Here is a 14480-nt window from a genome sequence, read left to right as displayed (position 1 = left end):
TCAGTTATACATGCCGATAACTTGCTGGTAATACTCATCCACATAAAATCCTTAGAAGATTGCCTTGCATCAGTGAAAAGCTAGATGTCTGCAATTAAACTCTGTTACACTGAAATGATGGTTCTTGGTCCAGTGAGACATCGGCATCCATTTGACCAGCTAACGCTTAGCCTAGGCTTGTGTGTCATACATCACACTGACAAAATGAGGAACCTTGGGGTAATTTTGATCCTACATGTCCTTTGACCTCCACATTAGAGATATTATGAGAACTGCTTTTTTCCACCTGTGAAATATAGCAAAGATTCGTCCCATCCTGTCTATGGCTGATGCTGAGACCCTTATTCATGCATTTGTTTCTTCTAGATTGGACTACTGCAATGTTCTATTTTCTGGTTTACTGCAGTACCGCATTAGGGGTCTCCAATTGGTTCAAAATGCTGCTGAGCCAGACCTTTGACAGGAAGCAGAAAATTGGACCACATTACAACCCATTTTGGCATCTTCACTGGCTTCCTGTGCCTGTGGAGATGAGATTTTAAGGTTCTGGCTACTAGCCTGTAAAATTGTTCATGGACTAGTACTTCCCTACTTAGCTGACACTACTTATACCCTACGTACTGCCCTGGCCTCTGCTTCCTCAGGGTGCAGGGCTACTTATGTCCCTAGGGTGAATAAAAAGTCTGCGGATCACAGAGCTTTGTCTTATCGTGCACCTGCTTTGTGGGATGATCTCTCTGCATCAATAAAACAGTCAGATTCTGTAGAGACGTTCAAGTCCAGACTTAAGACGCACTTATTTTCTCTTTCGTATGGCTAGCATACTGGCAAAGTACGTTACTATGCTTTTAAACCTTTTAAATTAATTTTATTAGGAAACAGAGCGGGGCCGCTGCCCCAACTTTATCTAAAGTCTGGGTCTTTTAGTGAACCTTGGGGCTAGTGGTCGGCAATCACCTTAGTATTTCTTCTGTTTTTCTTGTTGCTTAATGCTGACAAATTATACTGTATTTGTTGTCTTTCTGATGCCCGATTCTGTTTTTCTCTCTGTTAGAGGTGCGACTCCATCCAGAGATGTGAGTGGTGTTTTCTTCTGCAAGCCTCCCGTCCTGTGCACCAGCATGGACTCACAAAATCTCCTGTATATTTATTTTGTCAATTGGGTCAGTAGCATGGCCCAAGCAGTGGGTCACCCCTTTGAGTCTGGTCTGCTTGAAGTTTCTTCCTCATATCATCAGAAAGAGTTTTTCCTTACCGCTGTCAACGGTGTGCTTGCTCTGGGGGTTGGTAAGGTTAGACCTTCCTTGTGTGAAGCACTTTGAGGCAACTTTGTTGTGATTTGGCATTATATAAATGAAATAAATTGAAATTGAGTGCATCATCAAAATTGCACGCACGCACCCACAGCTTTTTGTCTTTCTGTATTCTGCTGTAAACAGGTGCTTGACAAACAGAGACAGTGGCATAAGACATTAAAAGCATTACACATTTCACGCATGGTACCAACATGACACTTAAGTCATTCATTGTAACAGCAACATAACACTGAACTAAAGTGACTAAACCAATTGAACTTCAGTATCACAATAAATCAATAACTAACAACTCTGTGAAACTAGCATGAACCACAATGACATTTAAAAGGCATACCAAATGGAAAATGTCAGCTCACCCCGGTTTCAGTGTGATCGAAGCCATACACACACACAGCTATTATAATATAGATGCATATTTTTTTTTCTAAATTACCAATATTTTAGCTCATTTCACTAGCCTGTGTCTCACTAGAGTTTCACGATCTGTGCAGGAGAAGGCGTGTTTTCCTCTGATCGATTTGGACACAGCAGGCTGGGAGAAACAGCCAGTTGAAGCCAGTGACTGCATTATTTAAGCCAGAAACCTTGGAAGCATTTTTCTTCAGAAACATGAATCAAAAAGTGAAAGCGTATTAATACATGTTTATTTTTTCATTTATTTTGGATTTCTTTTTAAAGAATGCAATGGGCCCCAGACCCAGGGTCTAAAATTGCACCCTAGACTGTATAGTTATACCCTAACCATAGCTGGCACTGTATCTGAGGGCTCTCTTTAAGATGGTGATCATTCCCTTAATTGCAGACAACTGCACCTCGTGTGTGCTTGGGTGGGCAGGGATTACCTCAAGGTATTTCTTCAGGTTCTTCTTCATAAGACCTGTTGCCCCCACCACAACTGGTATGATATCAATGTCTTTCAATGACCATGTTGTTCATGGGTCATTTTTCAGGTCTTGGTATTTCATGATCTTTCCCCTTTCAGCTTGATTCAGACCATAGCCATTGGGAACTGTTACATCAGTGATTTTGGTTGTTTTCTCTTGCTTGTTCCAGATGACAATATCAGGTTTTATTTCACCTCCTTCTATATGTCTTTCTGCTAGGATCTCTAGAAGATAGTTACTTTTCCGTTTGATGAGACTGGTGCTGGCTCATGCTCCCAGACATTTTCCTTTACTTCCATCTCCAGTTCCTTGCATACTTTCCAGTGGAGATATTGACAGATCTTGTGTCGGGATGTATAATGTCCGTCTGCCATGAGGATGTGGCATGCTGTTAGATGGTTTACACTATCAACAGCTGTATGACAGAATCGGCATTTATCATTTTGTGACATCCCTGCCATTTTTTTGAAGCCATTTGTTTGAGTCCCTGAGGTCAGTCTGCTTGTGATTTCATACAGAAAACACCACCAACTTATGACAAAAGTTGACATTTTTGTATGAATTAGTGTGCAACTTCATGGATGAGATGTTCCCCGAATACCCACACTACATTGAGTTCAAATCTGTAGAGAGTGAGGTTTTATGAGATGCGTTCATTTGGCCAAAACTAAAACAAACCTAAAATTGAAGAAATTTTGAAGAGAGTCTGACTCCACACATCGTGTGATATAAAACTAAACAAAAAAACACTACAATTAACGTGCTGCACAGTAAATTCATCCCAACTTGAATAACAAGAGATATAATTTAGTTTCTAAATGTTTAATGCAAAAAGAAAGTTTACATTTACACTTTGCCTCTGTGTTGTGACAGCTCACATTCTGCTCAATGATTAAAGCTGCTGTATGTGAAAACCAAACTCGTGCTGAACCATGATGTCTAACCACAAATATGAACCGAAGTGTGACTTCTGTGTACCATGACACATTTTATGTTACAGCCTTCTTCCAGAATGGAATAAATTAATTTTTTCCCTCAAAATTCTACTTACAACACAACCATAATGGCAACATGAAAAAATGCTTCTTCTTTTTTTTTTTTTTTTTGCAAATATATAAAAAATAAAAACACTAAAATCTTATGTTCGTGCGTACATAAGTATTCACAGCCTTTGCTCAGTACTTTGTTGATGCAACTTTGGCAGCAGTTACAGCCTCAAGTCTTCTTGAATATGATGCCACAAGCTTGGTGCACCTATCTTTGGGCAGTTTTGCCCATTTCTCTTTGCAGCACCTCTCAAGCTTCATCACGTTGGATGGGGAGCGTCGGTGCACAACCATTTTCAGATTTCTCCGGAGATGTTCAATCGGATTCAGGTCTGGGCTCTGGCTGGGCCACTCAAGGACATTCACAGCATTGTCCTGAAGCCACACCTTTGATATCTTGGCTGTGGGCTTAGGGTCATTGTCCTGCTGAAAGATGAACAGTCACCCCAGTCTGAGGTCAAGAGTGCTCTGGATGCAGGTTTTCATCCAGGATGTCTAAGTACATTGCTGCATTCATCAATCCTGACTAGTCTCCCAGTTCCTGCTGCTGGAAAACATCCCCACAGCATGATGCTGCCACCACCATGCTTCACTGTAGGGATGGTGCCTGGTTTCCTTCCAAACATGATGGCTGGCATTTACGCCAAATTGTTCAGTTTTTGTCTCAACTGACCAGAGAGTTTTGTTTCTCATAGTCTTAGAGTCCTTCATGTGCCTTTCAGCAAACTCTAGGCAGGCTGCCATGCACCTTTTACTGAGGAGTGGCTTCCGTCTGGCCACTCTACCATACAGGCCTGATGGGTGGATTGCTGCAGAGATGGTTGTCCTTCTAGAAGGTTCTCCTCTCTCCACAGAGGAATGCTGGAGCTCTGGCAGAGTGACCATCTGGTTCTTGGTCACCTCCCTGGCTAAGTCCCTTCTCCCCCAATTGCTCAGTTTAGAGGGGTGGCCAACCTTAAGAAGAGTCCTGGTGGATCTGAACTTCTGCCATTTACGGATGATGGAGGCCACTGTGGTTATTGGGACCTTCAAAGCAGCAGAAATGTTTCTGTTCCCTTCCCCAGATTTGTGCCTCGAGACAATTCAATCTTGGAGATCTACAGACAATTCATTTTTCATGCTTAGTTTGTGCTCTGACATGCACTGTCAACTGTGGGACCTTATATATAGACTTGTGCGCCTTTCCAAATCATGCCCAATCAACTGAATTTACCCCAGGTGGACTCAAATTAAGCTGTAGAAACATCTCAAGGATGATCAGTGGAAACAGGATACACCTGAGCTCAATTTTGAACATCATCAAAAAGCGCCAGATATCTGAAGCTTTTGTACAAAAATCATTTCCACATAAATTCAGCATTATTTCGTCAGAAAAGATGGAGGAAGCGATCAGACGCCGCAGCTACACGAGCTGCTAGCTGATGTGTTCATTGCACGTCAGTCATTTCAAAGCATCACAGAGTTTTGCCTTGTTTCTGATGAAAATGGCCTTGTTTCTGATTAAAACTGACTTTAGAATGATTTAAGAGGTTTTACCTTGTCATCTGATGGTTAATAATCCGATTAATCCATTTGATATGCTTTGGGTGAAGAGACTTGTCTCAGACAAGCTGCTGAGCTCTGAAATGACACATGCGCAGTGGAGGCAGGGTGGACCAGTTTTTTTAGGGGTGGGCCATTTGGTCTGCGACACCAGCCCAGTTTGAACCCACAGGAAGGATCTCAAGAGTCGCATCCAAAAACTTTGAATTGTCAGGAATCTTCCTCAGAGAATTGTCCACCCTCATCAGTGACATGCCACAGCTGCAGCAGGAAGAAGAAATCGTCCAGAATTGTCCGCACTCACGATTCCCAAAAAACGGTCAAATCAAAATTTTAGTTTTATAGGCAGTTTAAATTTTCAGGGTCTACAACCTGACCGCAAGTAAAGCCGAATCGAGATTTATGCATGCGCGATATATATCTGTGTGTGTGTGTGTGTGTGTGTGTGTGTGTGTGTGTGTGTGTGTGTGTGTGTGTGTGTGTGTGTGTGTGTGTGTGTGTGTGTGTGTGTGTGTGTGTGTGTGTGTGTGTGTGTGTGTATATACAACCCCTGGCAAAAATTATGGAATCACCGGCCTCGGAGGATGTTCATTCAGTTGTTCAATTTTGTAGAAAAAAAGCAGATCACAGACATGAGACAAAACTAAAGTCATTTCAAATGGCAACTTTCTGGCTTTAAGAAACACTATAAGAAATCAGGAAAAAAAATTGTGGCAGTCAGTAACGGTTACTTTTTTAGACCAAGCAGAGGGAAAAAAATATGAAATCACTCAATTCTGAGGAAAAAATTATGGAATCATGAAAAACAAAAGAACGCTCTAACACATCACTAGTATTTTGTTGCACCACCTCTGGCTTTTATAACAGCTTGCAGTCTCTGAGGCATGGACTTAATGAGTGACAAACAGTACTCTTCATCAATCTGGCTCCAACTTTCTTTGATTGCTGTTGCCAGATCAGCTTTGCAGGTTGGAGCCTTGTCATGGACCATTTTCTTCAACTTCCACCAAAGATTTCCAATTGGATTAAGATCTGGACTATTTGCAGGCCATGACATTGACCCTATGTGTCTTTTTGCAAGGAATGTTTTCACAGTTTTTGCTCTATGGCAAGATGCATTATCATCTTGAAAAATGATTTCATCATCCCCAAACATCCTTTCAATTGATGGGATAAGAAAAGTGTCCAAAATATCAAGGTAAACTTGTGCATTTATTGATGATGTAATGACAGCCATCTCCCCAGTGCCTTTACCTGACATGCAGCCCCATATCATCATCGACTGTGGAAATTTACATGTTCTCTTCAGGCAGTCATCTTTATAAATCTCATTGGAACGGCACCAAACAAAAGTTCCATCATCATCACCTTGCCCAATGCAGATTCGAGATTCATCACTGAATATGCCTTTCTTCCAGTCATCCACAGTCCATGATTGCTTTTCCTTAGCCCATTGTAACCTTGTTTTTTTCTGTTTAGGTGTTAATGATGGCTTTCGTTTAGCTTTTCTGTATGTAAATCCCATTTCCTTTAGGCAGTTTCTTACAGTTCGGTCACAAACGTTGACTCCAGTTTCCTCCCGTTCGTTCCTCATTTGTTTTGTTGTGCATTTTCGATTTTTGAGACATATTGCTTTAAGTTTTCTGTCTTGACGCTTTGATGTCTTCCTTGGTCTACCAGTATGTTTGCCTTTAACAACCTTCCCATGTTGTTTGTATTTGGTCCAGAGTTTAGACACAGCTGACTGTGAACAACCAACATCTTTTTCAACATTGCGTGATGATTTACCTCTTTTAAGAGTTTGATAAGCCTCTCCTTTGTTCCAAGTGACATCTCTCGTGTTGGAGCCATGATTAATGTCGGTCCACTTGGTGCAACAGCTCTCCAACATATATATATATGTGTATGTATATGTATATAAACAATGTCACAATACATGTATTTTATTGAAACGCACGGTATGCACGTGACAGTTCGGTGCACAGAACTGCACTCAGAATACACGGTATGAGTTTGCACAGTATGATTATAGGCATGTGCTTATTTGCTTCCACAAGTCGTGGAAACAAACAACCTGAGTGCAAGAGACGTGGCCACACCCCTCTGCCTACTGTGTGCAAGCCACAGACTGTGGTGTGAGTCGAACAGAGGAAAATAGCAAACAAGCCAGTTGAAGCAAGCAACTGGGTTGTCCCAATCAAAATCTTTGGAAGCATAAATGGAATTGGTTAATTTACTTTTTTCCCAAAATACAAACCTAAAAGTGAAAGCGTACTGATGCCACATTTGTTGTAGATTTGATATCTGTCAAAATTTGAATGCATTTGAGTTTAGAATGCACCAGGTTTTGTCAAATTTCATGGATGAGATGGCCGCTTAATAGCAAAACTGTTTACAGTGAGTTCAAGTGTGTACAGAGTGAGGTTTAGTGAGATGCCATTGTCTGTGCAAAACACAAACTTAAAATAGGCAAAAATATTGAAGGCTGTCTGGCACGATGCATCAGAAAAAAACAGAACACTTAACGCCCCTCACAGTAAATTCATCCCAACGCGAATGACAATAGATGTAATCAATTCATCTGTATTATAATAGCCAAGTGACCTCTGTGTGCGTGCGTGTGTATGGCTTCGATCACGCAGAAACCGGGGAGTGCTAGAGAATGTTATTGTGGTTCATGTTAGTTTAACAGTGTTGTTAGTGTTATTGAATTATTGTATTTTTGTTGTTCAATTGGCTTAGTCAGTTTAGCTAAGTGTCATCATGTTGCTGGTACCATAAATGAGAAGTGTATTGCGTTTGTCTTTTGTCACGTCTCTGCTTGTGTCTAAAATTAGAAGCACCTGCTTGCGGTAGAATGCAGGAAAGACAAATAGCTCTCCATGTGTGCGTGTGTGTAACTTTGATCACAGAGAAACTGTAGACAGCTGACATTTCCCGTTTGGTATGCTTATGTCTTTTGGGTCAAGGATGAATGCCGCCAAAATGGAACGTTGATAGGACTAATATGTTGGGAGAAGCTACGGATATATCTAACGTTGCTAACTGCATTCTGAACTCACGCCATTCAGCAGGGGGCAGTAAATCGTCCATCCATTTTCTTCCGCTTTATCCGGAGTCGGGTCGCTGGGGGCAGCAGCTCAAGCAAAGCCGCCCAGACCTCCTGATTCCACACCACACCTCCCCCAGCTCCTCCGGGGGAACCCCAAGGTGTTCCCAAGCCAGCCGAGAGATGTAGTCCCTCCAGCGTGTCCTGGTCTTCCCCGGGGCCTCCTCCCAATGGGACGTGCCTGGAACACCTCTCCAGCGAGGCGTCCAGGGGGCATCCAGAAGAGATGCCCAAGCCACCTCAACTGACTCCTTTCGATGTGGAGGAGCAGCAGCTCGACTCCGAGCTCCTCCCGAGTGACCGAGCTCCTCACCCTATCTCTAAGGGAGCGCCCAGCCACCCTGCGGAGGAAAGTCATCTCGGCCGCTTGTACTCGCGATCTCGTTCTTTCGGTCATGAGCCAAATCTCATGACCATAGGTGAGGATCGGAACGTCTTTATATTAAAAGCGTGAGTTTGTGCATGCGTGATTGTTAGCAAGTTCAGTGTAAGTACATAATATAATTGTAAATGCATTAAAAATATATGGATGACTCAAGAAAGTGAAAACATTTCCATTTTGGTCCATTTTAAAATCAAATGACAAAATAGAAATAATAATAAAATAATAATCATAATATTACGGATAATAATAATAATAGTGTGTATATGATACCGACAACCTAAGCAATTTATAAATACATTAAAACAGTAAGTTAACATTAAAAAATTCTTAATTAACAGGAAATAAAAATTCCTCTTCTAAAAATTGTTGAGGTCTGTGGTTTTAAAAATATTCACACGCCATTCCAACTCAATATATAAGCTTTGCTTAATTTATTACCACCCTTGAAAAATGTGAGCTATACGTACTTTATAAACACTACCCAATCTAGAGCCCATGGATCCCCAAGGGCAACACACTAGTAAATGTTTAATGAAAAAAAGAGTTTGCATTTATGCTTTGTTCACAGTACTAAAGTGGCTGATGGTAGCTCTCTACTGCTCGCAGATTAAAGCTACTATACCGAACGTGTACCAAACTGTGATGTCAAAATTTTAAGGTACACAATTCTACTTATTGTAGAACATGATCAATTAGTTGACTCATTGGCCAGTTTCTAGAAAAATAATGAACTCCTTTTGACTGTTTCACTATAAATTCAAAATATTGAGATTTTAAACTGCTTGGACAAACCAAATAATTTTGAAGACATTGCTTTGGCGTCTAGGAAACTGTGACAGTCATTTTTGACCTTTTTATGCTGTTTTATACACAAAAGAATCAGTCATTTCATCCTTGGGCTTTCTACACATCCTCCTCACTACACTCACATTAACACACATGTACTGTGTTTTCTATACTGTCTACTGGGCCTATTGCCTAAAATTGTGACTAAAGCTTTGCCAGTGTTGCTGCATCCTGTGTGAATTGATCCTGTTTATTTCCGTTTTTTGTGACTGGATAGGTTTTTAGTCTGCTGTTTATTGTGACACCCAAAGACCTAAAGTCATGATCTCAGTTGTAGTAGTCGTACTCTGGTTTAATTTAAAACTGGTAATTGTCTTTGTATTTGATGTCAACGTGAACATTTTATGCCACATCCTTATGCCCCACAGGAGTTCCCTTTCCCAAGAACTTCATGTCTGTGGCCAAAACCATCTTAAAGCGCCTTTTCAGAGTTTATGCTCACATCTACCATCAGCATTTTGACTCTGTCATGCAGCTGCAGGAAGAGGCTCACCTCAATACATCCTTCAAGCATTTCATTTTCTTCGTTCAGGTGAGATTATAGTGAGTTCTGTCCAGAATTTAATGAATGGTGTGATGTGTAAAATGTATTAGCTTAAAGTTCAACTGACATCATTTTTGGTGCTGTACACAACAAGATTGGACAAAATGGACTAAATCCAAATATATACACTGACAAGCTATAAACTGACATTTTTAATATTTAAATTTCCCATTGCAAATTCTCCTGGCAGTACCTGCCTTCAAGGCAGAGGCGGATATGATGTCACTTTCAGCAACACTGAGTGGGAAAAAAAGGTTGTTATTCAGCATGGAATATTCCTTTTGAGTGCATTGTAGCTGAGTGTTCAAATGAGAGAGATAACAGCAGGCACATTGTCAGCATCATAGCTTTACAAGGTCTCAAAAAGACATTAAAGGGACTTCCGGTATGGCATTTGGTGAGTAGACTCATATTCGGCTAGGTGTGCTGCACTATTCAATTTTTTTTGCCTTGTAAGCCTCGCACTTTTTGCTTGGAATCGTTTTTATTTTTATTTTTGTATTTACTGCTTTCTGATCACCTACAACATGTCCAAGTCCAAAAATAAGTGCAAACAAGACAGAGAAACGTCCCCGCTTGCTGCTCCTGTCACTATGACGGAGATCGCCTTCTGCTGGAAGACCACAGAGCTGCTCTGTCTGTGGACTTTAAGCCTTCTTTTGAAAGTTTGTCATCCAAGCTGGACAGTGTCCAATCTGCAGTGCGTGACCACAGTTTATGGATTAATTCTCTTGAATGTGCGCACACTGATTTTGATCAGCATTTGGACCAGCTGAGTACTCTGCACTCTGAAAAGACAATGAGTGGTTAAAATCCAAGATGGCAAGAAGAATGCAGCAGGCACCAGAATGTTTGAATTGTAGGTTTATCTGAAGCTAAAACAATAGAAGGGCCGCACCCTTCTATTTTCTCTCAACTCTTCGTCAGTGTTTTTGGAATGGAGGTGCTCGCTTCAGTGCCGGAATTGGGCAGGGTGCACTGGAGCCCTAAAGTGGTAAGATCACGTTGTCTGAACACTACAAGCTGGGACTCAGGCCTGCGCTCCTGTACGTAACCAGATTTTGTATTACATTGCTGACTGGGGAGAGGAAGTGGCAGTAATCTGCATCAGATGCCGACACGTTTGTGTAGGACCTGTTCAAATACTAGAGGCGTTCTTTTTTTCATTTCAATAATCTCTATCTGCACTGTTAGAGGTAATGTGGACTGATTGTGGCCATTGCTGTTTCATTTTGCTTACTGTTCAGTACTTTCTCATTGTTAATACCCCGTTGGTTGTCTGGATCAGCAGTTTCAGTTAAATATATCATATAGCAGACAAACAGTGATATTTGAGAAGTGAAATGATGAAGCCAATGATTTCTAAACGAAAATCATGGAAATCATCAGGGGTGCCCAAACTTTTGTATACAAGGGTAGGTGTGTGTGTGTATATATATATATATATATATATATATATATATATATATTATATATATATATATATATATATATATATATATATATATTATATATATCTATATATCTATATATATATATAGTAATTTTAGTGCTTTCTTCCATGTGTCACTGAAATAATAGTCTTAATGAGATGCATTTTACTGATTTTGTTGTTTATTGTCTCTTTCACGCCTTTGATGCTTAAGGTGGCCTAGTGTTTGTATCGCCCTTTTTTTTGTCAATATGGGACCATGCCCACATTGTAATACTAATAGAAAAGTACACACGGCCAGTGGTGGGCACAGGTAACCAAAAAATTTACTTCGATAATCAGATAACTGAAAAGTTATGTTTGATAAAGATAAAACGATAAACAACCCAAAAATGTATCGGAAGTTATGATAAATTCCAGTATTGTCTCCGGTACACTTGCAACTGCTAACAAGCTGATTTTGAGTTTTAACACCACGATCGCTTCTGGAAGTATCAAAAGCGACGAAAGACCCAAACAATGAGTCAGCACTTCTGTCTTTGAGCATCTTGCCCCCTGCTGGAAGCTCCAGAGTTCTACATGGCTTCCAGCACAATCGCAGCTGAGAGGAGCCACAAAGCTCAACTTTTGACTCAGTCACAACGCTGCCGTCAGGCAGAGGTCTTGGAAAATAAAGCAGTGCTGACTTATGGTTTGGTGAAAATAAAATGAATACTGATAGAATAACTCCATTAATGTCAATTCTGTCATTTGTGCAAAGTTAAGATATAACATATCTTTTAATGTTGAATAATACACTAATTCTGAAGTTTTGTAACAAACACAGACAGATGGCATTCTGGGTAAAATGTACCTCCGCTAACATTGATTGGTTGACTGTAAACCAACACGTTATGTGAGGTGTGTCGTGTGTGTGGTGTTTACAGATAATGTGCTTTTGTAAAATATGCCATTTTTTAAGTTGTAATTGGATAACCGTCTGATATAACCAGTGTCAAAATAAATAGAACACTGCCATGATCTACTGGTGCCAGTGCGAGTTTTAGCCCTTTATCAGATGATTTTTCATTTGCGCGAGAATTTTTTGGATCGCACCAAGTTTCAGGTTAATCACGCGTCCTGCATCGTTTCATATACATGGACTAAGGAGCTGCGTTTAACATCTCACGACCACCTCCTGATCGCTGATCGTGTGTTCAGATGAAAATCAAACCTGTTTGAAATTCTGGTCAGCCGTTGTGAGGGTATCCCGCTGCTGAAGTGGTACAAGCATCCATCCTCTCGCACTGTGCATGTGCAAACACCGCAGACCTGTCTTGTAATGTTTTTTTGTTGCTGTTTTTTAATTTTGATGTCTCCCATCGAGAGTTTTTGTGAATTAAGTTTGAAAAAAAAAAAGCTTCTGTTTACGTTTTGCTTCTGGAAACACGAGTCCGACGTGGTTTTTGAACGTACGTGTGTGAGAACATAAATCGGGTGCTCTGAACTTTTACACCGTGCGGTTCTGTGGTACAGTTTGAGCTGGAACCAAGTACAGTGATTGAAAATAGCAGCCCAGCTTCAGGGCTAATACTGCCATGAATACTACTGGCCAGTAGATGGCAGTAGAGACCTTGAAAACGTGCCAAAACAAAATTCCAGATAATCTGTATCTGCTACATTTAAGATGTGTGGAATTTAATAAACTCAAACACAATAACAACGTCTATAAACCCAGAGAATATATTCACGAGAGTTTTAGGCACTAGAGTTTAATGCTGTTGTCCGCGGAGCCTGATCAGTGTCTGAAATGCATTTCTCATGTCGTGAACGTACTGTTGATACCTATAATGCACCTGTACACAGCATGTCCACACTAAAAACCTTAAAAATTAGCGCATTACTTTAAAACTAGAACATATATCTGATATTTTCACTTGATAAAACTTCAGACATGACGTTAATTTAAATAACTTGTCTGAAATTAGCTTGGTTAAAATTGGAACCATAAGTTAAAAATGTATGCCTCTGGATGACTTGGGTGATATTGCCCACGTATTAGTATAGGGTTAAAAGAATTTGTTTGTTTTGTTTTTGTTTTTGGTGGCCAGTTCTCCTTTGCCTACAGAGGATAGAGCGGTTTCTTCTAGAAGCAGCTCTCGTCTGTTTGCAGAGAATAGAACTACACATCTGCTACAAAACATTTAACAGGTAGGTGCTCAGCTGAAATTCATAAGTGTTTGTAGCTGTTCAGCTTTGTTTACCACGTTAACGGTCTAAAAATGATCGGACAGAAATTTATTGGAAGATAATTAGTCCGATAATGGTTTTCAAAGTTATTTGAAAAGATAATCCGATAATGAATTATCAATATCATCAATAATTATCGGTTATCGGATTATCGGAACTGTGCCCACCACTGCATATGGCATACTGTTGTAATATGGGAAGTCCCATTACATTCACATCATGGAATGTGAAGGGCATGAATGGCCCTGTAAAGAGGTCTAGGATCCTAACAGTCTTAAAAAACTATGGATAGGTCACATCTATCACTCAAATTTTTATTCCAGAGCAAGAGGAGTTGCAATTTTAATTAGTAAAAAAAAATCAATTTCTCACTTTCTAAAATGATTACAGACACAAATGGAATATATTTAATTATTGTAGGGGCTACCCCGTACAATCCTGTTGTTCTGGTGAATGTCTATACTCATTTTCATAATGCCCAAATGATCCCCATTTAAACACATACCTTCCGATTTGTGGTGGTAATCTAAATTGCGTTATTGATCCTGTAATTGATAGCTCTGCCTCCACCATAAAAACACCCTCTGCTATGTCCTAATCTTTTTCAGACTTTATGACCCCAAATAGATACATTGATTTTTTGTTCATGGCTCTTTAATTTCAAAAATTCATAATTCTGAATATCTTCCAGTTGTTATCTCAGATCATGCTCTTTTTGCTCTTGATATTACCTTGTCCCCTGATCATACATCTCGACCTCCTTGGAGGTTAAGCCCCTTGCTACTTGCTGACTCTACCTTCTGAGAGTATATTTCCTCTTCTATCGATAACTTTAGAATTACTAATAAATATGATGCCATCTTGAATACTTTATTAGGGAAACTCTAAAGGCTTGTCTTGGAGGCCAAGTGATTTCTTAATCCTCTCACCTGTCCAGGTCCAGGAGAGCTAGACAAAAAGACCTTACTACACAAATTTTAAAACTTGACCATCAGTATGCCCAGAAACCTTCCCCGGAAGTTTATAAGCAATGTCTGGATTTGCAACTTGAGTTCGGCTTGAGTTTAACTTGATCTCGACGAGGGAAGCTGAGCAGTTGTTGTTACACTCTCATGGTAACTATTATGCATGAATATGGTGATAAAGC

The 14480-nt window shown here is 40.2% G+C and overlaps 1 protein-coding gene across 3 annotated transcripts in view; it reads left to right on the top strand.

Annotated features, from left to right (window-relative positions):
- The window catches only part of mob1a (MOB kinase activator 1A), a 45108-nt gene that overhangs the window by 17075 nt on the left and 13553 nt on the right, over window positions 1–14480 (top strand). For all 3 annotated transcript variants that reach the window (XR_004560755.1, XM_034170350.1, XM_034170351.1), the window contains exon 5: window positions 9497–9660. Coding sequence is in view for 2 of the 3 variants with exons in the window: in XM_034170350.1 (XP_034026241.1) it covers window positions 9497–9660 (164 nt within the window). In the remaining variant the exon portion in view is untranslated. The remainder of the gene's footprint in view (window positions 1–9496; window positions 9661–14480) is intronic.

This window comes from Thalassophryne amazonica, chromosome 5 (assembly GCF_902500255.1).
Source record: "Thalassophryne amazonica chromosome 5, fThaAma1.1, whole genome shotgun sequence".
NCBI lineage: Eukaryota > Metazoa > Chordata > Actinopteri > Batrachoidiformes > Batrachoididae > Thalassophryne > Thalassophryne amazonica.
The sequence above is the reverse complement of the archived record's forward strand: the minus strand, read 5'-3'. Positions and strand labels throughout refer to the sequence as shown.